Source organism: Channa argus, chromosome 7 (assembly GCF_033026475.1).
Source record: "Channa argus isolate prfri chromosome 7, Channa argus male v1.0, whole genome shotgun sequence".
Classification (NCBI taxonomy): domain Eukaryota; kingdom Metazoa; phylum Chordata; class Actinopteri; order Anabantiformes; family Channidae; genus Channa; species Channa argus.
In genome coordinates this window covers 22180038-22192498 of record NC_090203.1, presented here as the reverse complement: position 1 = coordinate 22192498, position 12461 = coordinate 22180038, and the positions used below count along the sequence as shown (strand labels likewise).

General features: G+C 39.8%; 2 protein-coding genes across 19 annotated transcripts in view; both read right to left on the bottom strand.

Annotated features, from left to right (window-relative positions):
* Nucleotides 1-501: 501 nt before the first annotated feature.
* Nucleotides 502-8370, bottom strand: LOC137129741 (protein LYRIC-like). Of its 3 annotated transcripts, XM_067508942.1 has the most exons (13): nucleotides 7707-8367; nucleotides 6564-6680; nucleotides 5888-5969; nucleotides 5377-5550; nucleotides 4954-5001; nucleotides 4716-4856; nucleotides 3073-3147; nucleotides 2896-2964; nucleotides 2673-2818; nucleotides 2205-2321; nucleotides 1966-2073; nucleotides 1685-1811; nucleotides 502-703 (listed from the first exon to the last, which is right to left on the bottom strand). In XM_067508942.1, exons 1-13 carry the CDS (start codon nucleotides 8040-8042, stop codon nucleotides 639-641), a joined length of 1605 nt encoding a protein of 534 aa, XP_067365043.1. In that variant the 5' UTR covers nucleotides 8043-8367; the 3' UTR covers nucleotides 502-638. The 3 variants fall into 3 exon arrangements, with proteins under 3 accessions (XP_067365043.1, XP_067365045.1, XP_067365044.1); XM_067508944.1 differs by lacking the exon at nucleotides 6564-6680 and having other exon boundaries at nucleotides 7707-8370; XM_067508943.1 differs by lacking the exon at nucleotides 2896-2964.
* A 519-nt stretch (nucleotides 8371-8889) lies between these two features.
* Nucleotides 8890-12461, bottom strand: part of ubr5 (ubiquitin protein ligase E3 component n-recognin 5) — a 37245-nt gene continuing 33673 nt past the window's right edge. For 15 of the 16 annotated variants that reach the window (XM_067508940.1, XM_067508926.1, XM_067508928.1 and 12 more), the window contains 4 exons: nucleotides 11677-11790; nucleotides 10564-10708; nucleotides 10337-10422; nucleotides 8890-9634 (listed from right to left, as the gene is read on the bottom strand). In XM_067508940.1, coding sequence (XP_067365041.1) covers nucleotides 9422-9634; nucleotides 10337-10422; nucleotides 10564-10708; nucleotides 11677-11790 — 558 coding nt within the window. In that variant the 3' untranslated portion in view covers nucleotides 8890-9421. The remainder of the gene's footprint in view (nucleotides 9635-10336; nucleotides 10423-10563; nucleotides 10709-11676; nucleotides 11791-12461) is intronic. The other variant, XM_067508936.1, reaches the window with a different exon arrangement.

Genomic DNA, 12461 nt, shown 5'->3' with positions numbered 1-12461 from the left:
AGTTACACATAATTCAAAAATACAGAGCAGAAATGATTCCTTTTTCTGCCCCTGCTTCATTTAGGTCACAAATGTAGTACAGCCCATTGAGCCGAACCCATTGAAATAAACTTTTGATCTGTCTCTTGTACTCACTATACCCACATGGTTTGCAAATGTCAGAGCCCCCCCCCCCAAACAAAAGTAGTATGCAAATCTAGTTCAACAATGTGGCCCAGGCTTGTTGACCTGATGCAAGTGACAGGTTTCACTCTCTAACACAGTAAACTCCAGTTGTTAGCCATCACAACATTAATTTTCTAAACAGGATCGGCAATTTCTACAATTCTAATTACTACGATGCGTCTCCTTGAAACAGTTTCTTGATTCAGTGGAATTAGACAGAATCAAATGTATCAAATGCATATTTAAAAATCATTAACACCACATTACATTGGATTGCACCGCATCTAGGTTCAGTTTTCAAATGAGCCACCGACTGACACTCGATTGTATAAAAAGTTATTTTCATTTCCCAGACTGGGTTTGGGGTATGTCCACCATGATGACCTTTGTTCAAAGTTCTTGTCACAAAAAGGTGTTGCATAAACAGAATATTAAGTCTTTTGCATACAGTGGTCTGCAAAGTGGACTCAATCTCATGTTTCTCTCCTCGCCTTCTTTTTCTTTGCTGGTTTGGGCGCTTGGCTCTCCTCAGGTTTTTCTGCGGAAAGAAAAAAAAAGAAAAAAAACTTGTGATTCACTGCTCAACACACTGTTTAGTAGAGATACTAATACGATGAAACAATGGCCATTTATAGGCATCATGGCATTATTCACCAAAAGCGATAAGCGAGAGTAAGATTAAGAATGATGACACATTTTCCACAGGTGGATGACTATAAACATTTAAGTTATTGCTAAATTATCTTCTGCATTATTGCACTTATCATAGTAACATAGTGGCAGGGGGTTGAAAAAAAGATGGCTGGGAGCTGCCAAGATTATTGGAAACTGACAGATCTGACACTGTAGCTTGATCATCTTCAGGCTATGAAAAAGGGAACCTTTGGTGGATGATTATCAACTCAAATGTATCTGGGAGTTGCCAGACGCTTTTCAGTGACTTCACAATCAGTTATTTTTTTAATATTTGTTGCACATCACAGTGCTGCAATCCTTTAGAGAGTTTAGCTTTAGCAATTGTAGCTAGCTACTAGCTAACAGCAGGTGTCTGTTGCAAATACAGCAAAGTATAACTTCGGTCATTTTCTAATCACAATACAGATGCTCATGGCAACACTGAATCTTCTCTACTCATGATTGGTTAGTTGTCAGACAGGAGTTTGGATTAGCTTTTGGAACTGAACAAACATTCAATGTTTTCCAAAGCCTAAAACACAGTAGCCTGAAAAACTGCTCCAGTTACTGGAGGATAGGTTACTGCGTTGGAAAACACGTTGATATAAATATTTTATAAACTAATGCAAATTGCCATAATTCCAGATATGCATGTGCAGATGACAGTGCAGCAGTAAAGGGAAACGTCACCCAGAGGAGCAGTATGTTTAACTGATGTGTTTTTAATAGTTTTTACACACTTGAACCACTTAAACAGCTCTGAAGAATTTACTTAATTTTTATAGTCTTAATTTAATTTCCTCTAAATGGTTAAGTGATACAATCAACTCTATAATGTGCTTACTTTGTTGTGTTGGAGCAGGAAGGTTGTTCTGCTTGGCCATTGGGTCTCCATCAATTGGTTTCTGTGGCACTTGTGTGACAGAGGGTTTCTGGGATATGTTTTCCTTCATTGGTCGCTCCACTCTCAGCTATAGGAAAACCCAGACCGCAATTACCAGAAAATACTACGCAGGCAAAGCTCAACTGCAATTAAGCTAGAGTGATTATTAGGACAGAGAAGAAAAGCTTCTGTAGAATTATAGAAGATTGACTGCAGTGTGAGATATTAGCTCTCACACAAACCTCGACAGCAGCTGCTTTGACAGGCTGGAGGGCAGCAGTGTTTTCCTGAAGAGTTGTCTGCTTCTTCACAGAGGCTGCAGGTGCTAGCTGCTTTCCTGGCTCGTCACCCTTCACAGGACAAACACAAAACGAGTTTACATTTACGACTGCACAATGAATGCAGAAATGCCGCACACCTAAAATCTAAACTAGACAGGAATGTGTGTATGTGCATGTATGATTTTCTCACTGCCAATTACCTGTCCAGGCGCTCCTCCTTCCTCCAATGTTTTCTTCTTCTTCTTTTTCTTCTTTTTCGTTTTGGCCGCTCCATCAGCACCAGGTTCCACCTTCTCCTTTTCATCCTCCTCCTCCTCCTGAGCAACACAAACAAAATGTGACTCAGAAAGAAATCAGCGTGTGCTCACATGCGCACGCGAACACCAAAGAGAAGACAAAGTAAATGTCCAGAGTATAGTTTGTATGAATCAAAAATCCAGACAAGTGGTTAAATCTGACACTATTAATGAACCGTGTCCAAATCATGGGCGTGCAGGGGTTGTAATTAAAAAAAAAAAAAAAAAAAAAAAACAGACTATGTAGTCACTCTGTACAGGGCCACAGTCAAGGAACAGATGCCCAGGGAGCTGAGCCCAGAGGAGTCAAATACTCAGGTGCTTTTTTTTTTTAAATTTAGTTTGTTTTTTTTTAAATCTGGGTGTACTTACAACAGCTTCAATAAGCAGATTAGCCTTGGCAGGCTTAGTGAGGGGCTGTTCCTGAGAAGGAGGGGGCTCAGGAGTGGGCTCTTCATAGTTGCCCCAGACTTCAGAAGGAGGGTTCCAGTCAGAACTGGGGTCAACTGAACCGCCATCTGAAAAACAGTAAGGCCAGTTGCAAGTGTTTGCCATCACCTAGTATGCAGAGTAAGGTTCAATATACTATTCTTACTGAGTCCAGACCACTCATCCCCCACACTGGGCTGACTGAGCCAAGGCAGGTCACTAACAGGCTGGGGCTCTACAAAAGACGAGACAGTGACTCAACCTGCCAGGAAGTGTTTCCTTGGAGAAATTACACCATCTAGTGGTAAGAGTCACTTGTCAGGTGAATGTAGCTTGTACTTACCAGCAGCACCAACTCCCAGTCCAGTGAAAGACATAGTTAACTCAGCTGTGGGCCTGTCAATCAAAGTCCATGAATCTGAAACATACATGGGCACATGTTCACATATTTACATAATTACCCATAGACTGACAAAAAAAAGATCAATTAAGAATTGATAAAGTTTTATGATAATAAAAATAGCTCTTCACTATGTACAGACCTTTGCCAATATTCAAATGGGGCAATTCTGCAGCCTCATATTAAAATATTTCCTATTCGGTATGCTATCTATATACATTTATTATGTCCACCAAGGGCAAGTCTAAGCATTAATAATTAAATAAATTAACAAATGTCATACTTCACATTTGTACAGCAGTGTATTGTTGCTGCCCAGGAGAGAAGGAGGTGTGTCATTACAATTTACTCTACTGGTATGGGACATGTGTCAATATAACCTTGTATCACCTATATTCTGTGTTTTATAGTAACAGTACATTGGTATCGTGTTATAAAGAGCAAACACTGTAAATTGTGACATTACTGATACTTTTTTCAAACTGTCGAAAAAATGTATTTAATACCAACAGCCATATCCTGCCAAACTCTGAAAACAAACATATTTAAAAAGGTCATTTTACTGAAAATGTGATTTATGTAAGTGAGAGCTGGTGAATGCAAACAAAAGGTATGAAGTTAGTTCTTTCTATATAATGCCAAGGGTGACTATTACAACATTTTCCATTACTAGATTAATCTGCAGATTATTTTCTTTATTGAGAGCCTTTAGAAAGTCTGACTAGTTGTTTGTTTCATAACCTAGGCCCCATGTGGACTCGCCAATTAGTAAGAAGCTGCTCTCCTATTGGATTGTGGAACAAGTTTATAGAACCACCATTAAAGGACTAACAACTCCCAGCTGTGCTCAGAGTTCATTCTAGCCAGGTAATGGCAACGTCTTGGGTTGTGTGATTATCCAGGTGATATGTGCAGTGGGCAAACCCTTTACCCATCTTTATAATTTGATTGTCACTGCATCATCCTGAAGCAGTTTTTCGTTTTTTTTTTTGGTTTTTTTTTACTACCCAACAAGGAGGACTTCTTGTGGCCTCAGTTTCATTATTATTTATGCATCTTTAACGCATTAAAGCTTGATCTCTCTGGCTTTAATTTAGGGTGTTAATGTACCCGAATGCTTTAAAACTTCACTGACTTTCCTATGTTAAAATATTCCTCTGCTTCTATCTGAAAAACACCGGGAGGTTTTTTTAAGCTAGAATTAGAGAGATATTTTAAAGTGAAGTTTAATGACATTTATGTACATGTGCTACCCAAACTGGAACCAAAAGAAGCAAGTTCATGCATTGAGTTCAAGTTCAATGCATGTGGTAAATACAACATACCCTCACAACTACAGAATCACCAGAGCCAAGCTACTGTCTACTTTGTGTAGTCAGTAGCTTGTTGACAGTATTTGCATCCGTGAACACAGTGAATTTAAGTGCTCTGGTTATTCAGAAAAATTTTCCTATTTTCCTGTTTGAAACGGATCCCAAAATCAGTATTAAACTGCGTGATTAAATACCACACACATCAAATAATACACAAACACATGTAAGGGGTCACAAACTGAACAGTTAAGTAGTATAGGTCAAGCATTTTACCATCACTCTCTGCCCTCCACAGTGATGCTGATTCTCTACTGGCTGCCCAGGGGTCTGTCTTTGGAGCAACACTGTGAGCAGGAACCTTGAGTATCATGTCATTCACACCTGATTTTGCTGATGGCACTTCACTGTTGTTAACTAAAACAAAGAAAAATACTCAAACTCACAATATTACATAAAGTTGAGAGATTATTGCTTGGGAATATTTCGTAAGGCATTTTCTCCTGATCATTACCTTGAGATACAGGAGCTTCCACCTTCTCAGCCTTCACTTTTGTAGATTCTGAAAAACATAGGATACAAATAGTTAATATATGCTACAACCAAAGTACTAACAGAGTCTGTTTTAAAAGAAAGCACACACACTTCAGCAATAGCACTTCAAGGAAAATTCACTGGAGACTTAATTTGAATTCCCATAAAGGCTGTATTTACAGCCTGGCAACAAGAGACCAACCAAATGCAACAACAGACTATATAGAAGCTAAATCGGGAAAAGCTCAACTTAGATGTCCAATTTAGTTGTTTATCCAATATAGTCTTGTGCATTGTGTGCATGTATACATGTAAAAGGCATGTGACTCTTCCAAGTAACATCTTTTTTTTTTCCCTCAAGTGATAAAAATCACAACGTTAAAATATGCATGATTCAAGCCACCTTTTTTCTTTTTCTGGTTGCCAGGTCCAGGGGCTGAAGTGGCCTTGGGCTGCTCTTGAGGAGCACTCACAGGTGTATCCCCTCCACCAGGACTGGCTGAGCCATCACTGGAACTTTTGTCCTTCTTGCGTTGCTCACGTTTCTCCTTATTGCTGACCTTGGTCTCCCACGTGCCTGAAAAGTAACATTGTGAGTGTTATGGTTTACACTAGGATTAGTGTAGAAATATGCTATGGATTAGATAGAATGGCAAAATAGATGCAGAAACTGTTCAAATACACAACAAAGGGTTTTGCTGAATAGAGGCCTACGGATGATCAAACTCCACAACAATAAGTTACCAAAGCTATAATCAAATTGTAGCATAATCCATTCAGACCTTTGCCTGTGGAGTGCAATGGCCTGGTTACTGAAAATAGTGGGTTCATAAACAAATCAAAGAAAAACAGACCTCCTCAAATAACTTGGATCATATCCAAAAACAGATAACATGGGAGGCAATTTATATCACCTTCTTCTGGTTCTTTGCCATCAGTTGGCACCGTCTTGGTCTCCTTTGAAGCCATTTTGGCCTTCTTCTTGGATTTCTTAACCTGAGAATGGGGGGATAACATGCATAAGGTAGGAAAAAAGGTCAGTATATCAGAAAAGAATTTGTAAAACTAAGCTTAATCAAATAGGGGAGTGACTACAGAACAGCAACTGGGCAAGTGAAGCCATGCTGACTGATCCATGGATAGTCAATCAAATGTGCATGCTCCAGCCATGTCTATTTATAAGTGAAACTACATCCACTGTCCTTAACACTCCCTAAATCTGTTACATGTCCTTTTTATAAGCACCATTTCCATATCTTGGCTTCAGCCTAATAACATATTTTGGATCCAGCACCTTTAAGGTCACAGTATGTTATTCTGTGATTTGGGATTAAAGGCTGTGCTTTTTGCTGTTCTACATCAGGACGCATCTAGGATTTTGCTGCATCTGCAACTTAAAAAGACTGTAACCAAACACTGGAAGCTGGTCTGGTTGCATCATTGCAGAGTGACAATGAGGAAACATGGTATTTCTGCAACAGCTTTTCAAATGAAGAGGATTCCAACAATAATAAAAATCTGACTTGCAAGCAAGAGAGGTTAGATGCAGACATTTAAAAAGCTTACACCACAACAGGCACAGCATAGTACCTCTGCAGCCTTGTCAGCCTTGGCTTCTTGTGGTGGTGGATGATGTGGCAATGTCTCTTCAGACTCTATAGCTTCTACTTGTGGTTCAGCAACAGCTCTGCCATTTGGCTGGGATTTCTAGAAATAACATGTGGAGATAAAATGTGGGAAGTCATTTTCCAAAATTCAAAAAAATTCTGCAATTTTTTTACCTCAGATTGCATTTAATCACTCCCCAATTTAGGTCATCCTTCCACTCTCTATGTAATTTACACTGCTATCATTACTGCAGACAACTGCTCCAAGTATTTGAATCAGTTCCTCAGCTGGACCTAGCTCAATTTTGTGTGAATTAGCATCCTGCACATTTGTACCTGTTCTACACAGATAGTTTCCTACTCTCCCTTTTCCTAAATATGTAACACTAAAATCTGTAGGCTGAGAACAGAGGCAATTTGCAATGGCAGCCTGACTGATGTTCACGACATACAATATCGATCAGACTGAACAAATTCATCCTGAAATACATGTCTGTGCCAAAGATGATCAGTATACCTAGCATAACATATTTGATACAGTAAATAGCAGCAGTGAAAAATCGTTCACTCCGGGTTGCAACTACAGAAACTCTCATCCCACAGATTTTCTTGACTGTTGCAGAGTGATGCCTCTTGAATAATTAACAATCGTTGACCTTAACGTTACTCTGGCAGATGTGGGTTTTCGTTAAAGCTACATGATTCACGTTAATATCACTAAAACCGGAATCTATACACAGCGAGAGTCGCCGTAAGAGCAGACGGCCGAGCGGCCTTGAGAAGAGGAAGAGAACGTTTGCTAAATGTGTTGTCATTCTTTAACATAACAGCTCGTAAATGTATGTGGATTTCCCGCATTGTAAGTGTTAGATTTACGGGAATCACTGACATCATGCGCAATTCCTGCATTGTTACAGTGAAATATATGCCCTGGGGGGGCCCATACTAATTTCCAGCAGTTACTGAAAATCGGTCAATAAATTAGGGCACATAAGCTTTAACGTGGCACCGCCAGGTCACATGGCCTGAGTAACCATATACAAGCTAGCCACGACTGTCAATGAGGCTTTAGCATGACAGCTAGCCCTTCTAGAAATTGGTGTGGGCTATTATTAACGTTACGTACCTTTTCTGCTCTCTTCTTCTTTTTCTTCGGTTCCTCATGTTTGATAGGTTTAGCGTTACTGACACCTCGCTTTATATCGATGCCGTCGTCGACGTGACTTGAAGCAGGCCGTTTCTTGAAAAGAGCCCGATAGACAGAGGCCCACAAGACGAGCATCAAGACCAGCCCGGTACACGTCGCTAAGAGGATCACCCATGGCGGAATAAGCTCAGGCTTCAGTCCCAAATCCACGCCGAGCTCGGAGCGCAGAAGCTCCAGGCCTTTGGACAAAAGGTCATTTACGCGTTTTGTAAGCATCTTGACCTGCTGAGAGGCGGCGTCGTGCCACTGCTCCATTTTTATTGTAATTCAAATAGACCGATTAGTCGCGCTTCTCTCGCCGCTATTAGCTAGCCGTGCTGGTTTGCAGTGCTAGCTAAGAATAATGGAAATTCGACATAATGGAAAAAAAATTAATTCATCCCCACCTCCGCCAGCCCCGGCCGCTCAGACAGCCAGTTAGCTACCCAACCTTGATACAACTGCGGTTACTACTTTACTTAACCAATCACTAAACTAGCTGATACCATCACAGAGTAACATGCTACCGTTAGCTGACCATCACAATGAATCTACTGTGACCGCGAGTAAAGCAGGTTCACCTCATATGGCTCAGTTTTCACTGGGTGAGAAACGCTTCCTTCACTGTGCCTCGTAAACCGGAAGTTTCAGGCTGTAAATCACAGCTACGGATATTTGCATTAAATATGTGAAACATATTCAAAATCTACGAAACAATACAACATATCAAAAAGCTTTTTCATATGCAAATTAAGGAGATTTATTAAATACTGCGGCGCTTCAAGTGCCAGTATTCTGTATCACATTTGTTAATGTGCCAGTAGCCCACAAATGTATTCAGACACACATAGCCCGATGTCAGACTAATCTGATTGACCTCGCTTACTTGAACGGGTAGGCTAAATTCCTCCTTTCACAAAATATTGTATTTGTAACACAAATACTGTCACTTCCACCGAAGTGGGCGGGGCCCATAAAACCGTTCTTGCCGATTGGCCAAAAACTCCTCAAAATGTTCCAATCATGTTCAGTCCTGCTTCACTATTTGCTGTGTCAATTTTTCAAACTTTTCAATTTTTACTTTGTCAACATTGAGCAATTTAAAAAAATACCACAAAACAACTTATTTGCATCCAAGTTTATTTTGAAATTCCCTACTCCCCCTGTACAAGAAAAAAAAAGGACTTTTCACAAAGGCAGCAGCGAACTGTCAGTGACTAGTACTTTTCTGGGGAAGGAAAAACTCATAATCACAGTGCGTCTTTTCTTATTTTAAATACATCTATTGTTGTCATCTTTGGCTGGGTTTCGGCAGACAGCTTTCTGTCAAACCAAATTCCTGGGAAGCAAAGGTTGAAGCCAATAGAGCAGAGCTGTGGGCTGCAGACATTTTACAGTGCCAATGCAGGAATGTTCTGGACTGTATACCTCTTCATAAACACAAAATAGGAAATAAAACACTAAAAACCAAAATAAAAATAACAAGCTGTTTGTGTTTACAACACAAATATTACCGCCTGGGGAGATAGCGACAGTATGTTGAGTTTCATAAAACTGTATAGACAAAAAATAAATCTACAAAATGGAGCTAAGTAAATATTACACAACAGTAAACATGTTTTTTTTTTTTTCCTTTTTTGAACCTTGTCGAACCTCTACACAAAACCAAAGTTCTTTGTCTTAATGGCTAACAGGAGTTTCTGTTTGAGTATCTGTTTTGAAGAATAGAGTGGCACGTAGAGACGTGAGATGCAAGTATTGGCTGTGGGGAGATGCTGGTCGTCTGGAGGTCGGATGGTGATAGAGGGCATCGGCTGGAAACCCTCCTCGCTGGCTGGGAGCGATGGGCTGGAGGTCCAGAAGTAGACCTGAGGATGAGCAAAGGAATCTGTTACATTAGTTATTGTTAGACTAGCTGAGCAATGAGTTATTAAAATTGAGTCATGACTGTCATCGAAATTCTAAACTAACTAATCCATTCTGTGTCCTCCTCTGTGGCTGGAATGGGCTTAATCCATATTATATGCAGCCACAACCTTTGTTAGTTCTTTGTGGCTTGTTGTACCCTGCTGTTGACGATTAAAATCCAGTTTTAGTAGTTTAGCCGTTAAAGTCATTCTCTGTGGCTGGAGTGAGTTCATCTTTGTTGGGATGAGTCTCCAAAAGCTTCACACGATTGTTGTATTTCAAGAAGATTGAGGTTTTGCTTTTCACAGAATATTACCAAGAGCTGCACAGAATTTCCATTAAACATTACTATAATGTTATAACCTTTCATCATAGGGACTTCCATCTTTGTGCAGCTTATAGTTAAGAATGTATTATGTGCAACAACTACAAAATATATATAAAATAAATATAAAATGTTGGATTTCAAATCAATCGTTTACATGGAGACAACAAAAGCAATGCATCATGTTGTTCTTGGAGGGAGTAACTAATAATACTGAAAATACTCCTTAATCTGTTAGTATTTACATTGTATGGTCAAAATACTGTGCAGCAGCAATAATAATGGAAAACACTGGTGACAGTTTTTGTTTTTTTAATTAAAACAAAAACAGACTTACAAGATCTTGCCTCTCAGTCATGCTCATCTTCTCCACTATGGACCAAAACCAGCGTTTAAATTGCAATAGTTTGTCTGCATTTTCCCCTGTTGAATAAAGAGTAAGTCTTCCCTTATTTTATTGCATTAAAAAATATACATTAAATATTTCATTATTGTTTAGACCGCCAAGACAGAACAATTAACAGATGCACACAGAGCAAAACCATCCTTGAAAAGCAGCCATACCAGATTCATCATTAAAAGAGGTGAAGCTAATGAGCATCTGGACGTTGACTTCTCCACAGCCGTTAACGAGCAGCCTGAAGTCCTCCGCAGTCAGGTCCTCCAGTGCATTCTTAGGAAGTACATCTAGCAAACCCTTCCTCATTGCCTAACACGGACGGATCCAAATAAATAATATTACTATAAGTATGTTGTTGGCTGTTAAAATGTGTTATTACAAAACAAAGATGGACACAATTTGAACATAAAGAATAAGGCCAGAGAAAACAAGCTATATACTTTTGAAAGCAAAAAAGCAATACAAGTGACAACCACTTTAAAATGATATGGGCAAAGTAGTTGTGAAAGTTGTCACTGCATGAAATGGTTGTCATTCATGTGTTAAATAGCTCTGGACAACAATGTAGCTCTATTACACCTTTGCCACCAAGCTAGTTCCAAAAATTATTCAGAGCCAGTGCCAACATTAAAACTAGTTCTTCTGCACAAAAACTGGGTCTGGGCTGGGACAAAAATGGCACAAGAGTAGCACAAAGTCTTTACTGGTCTAGAATCAAAAGCCACTTTTGTCAGGAGGTAGGTGTGGGGTTATTGTGACCAATAAGACCAAGTTAAGGGTAAGAAATAAAATTTCACTTTGATGGTAGTTCGTTGCTAAAGGCTATAGCCAATAAAAGGCTAATATTACTATGGTAAGTTCAAAGTTAGGGAGCATTAATTACAGTTCTTATGAAAGATAATCATTAAGCATTGCAAACTAAGTGCAGAAATATTTGACCAGATTTAGTAATGTGCTGTTTTTGTAAAGACAGAGCACTACAGTCGCTTTATTACCTGCAGAAAAGAAACGCAGGTTTTTTTTAAAGTTAAACCAGCTGTATACCAGATCTAGTACAAGCCCAGCAGTAGAAGTTTGTTTTTGGTCCAAAAAGGGTTTATGGCACAGATCAATTACCTAAATACGATGCTGGGTTCACAGATGTTAGGGTTGCTACTTTCATTTCATCGTTCATTTCTGTGTTCTTGTTCTTAGTCCTTGTGTGGATAAGTTGACATTGACAAAAACATTGAAAATCTCTGGCCTTATCGTTTTGTTTTTTTCCCCCTTTTACTTACATGAAGAGGCTGCTCAGCCACCACCAGCATTCTGTATTCTGCATATTTCCTCACATACTCATATACGTTAAGTGGAGTAACTGGCATGTTGACCCCACCAGAAAGCAGCTCGACCTAAACCAGGAAGAAGAAGACGACAATTAATGACAAACCAATTTCACAATAGATATTAATCATAAATCCTTCTAGTAAGGCACTCAGACAAACAGATTCTACTTTCAGTAGTGTACATTGATATCTTCTTCTTTTCCTTTCGGCTGTTCCCTTTCAGGGGTCGCCACAGCAAATCATGTGCCTCCATCTAACTCTATCCTCTGCATCCTCTTCTCTCACACCAACTAACTTCATGTCCTCTCTCACTACATCCATAAATCTCCTCTTTGGTCTTCCTCTAGACCTCCTGCCTGGCAGCTCCAACCTCAGCATCCTTCTACTGATATATTCACAATGTCTTCTCTGAACATGTCCAAACCACCTCAATCTGGCTTCTCTGACTTTATCTCCAAAACATTTAACATGAGCCGTCCGTCTGATGTCCTCATTCCTGATCCTGTCCATCCTCGTCACTCCCAAAGAGAACCTCAACATCTTAAGCTCTGCCTCCTGTCTTTTCTTCAGTGCCACTGTCTCTAAGCCGAACCACATCGCTGGTCTCACCACCGTCTTGAACACCTTTCCTTTCATTCTCACTGATACTCTTATCACACAACACACCTGACACTTTTCTCCACCCGTTCCAACCTGCCTGCACTCGCCTCTTCACCTCTTTTCCACACTCACCGTTG

What these genes read in the sequence shown, in the direction of transcription:
- LOC137129741 (XM_067508942.1), bottom strand. Translation starts at nt 8,042, where the DNA reads ATGGAGCAGTGGCACGACGCCGCCTCTCAGCAGGTCAAGATGCTTACA. An exon ending in GGATGAGTGGTCTGGACTCA is followed by an intron (nt 2,819 to 2,895) that starts GTAAGAATAGTA and finishes ACTGTTTTTCAG; the next exon opens with ATGGCGGTTCAGTTGACCCC. An exon ending in TCAAAGCAGCTGCTGTCGAG is followed by an intron (nt 1,812 to 1,965) that starts GTTTGTGTGAGA and finishes GTTTTCCTATAG; the next exon opens with CTGAGAGTGGAGCGACCAAT.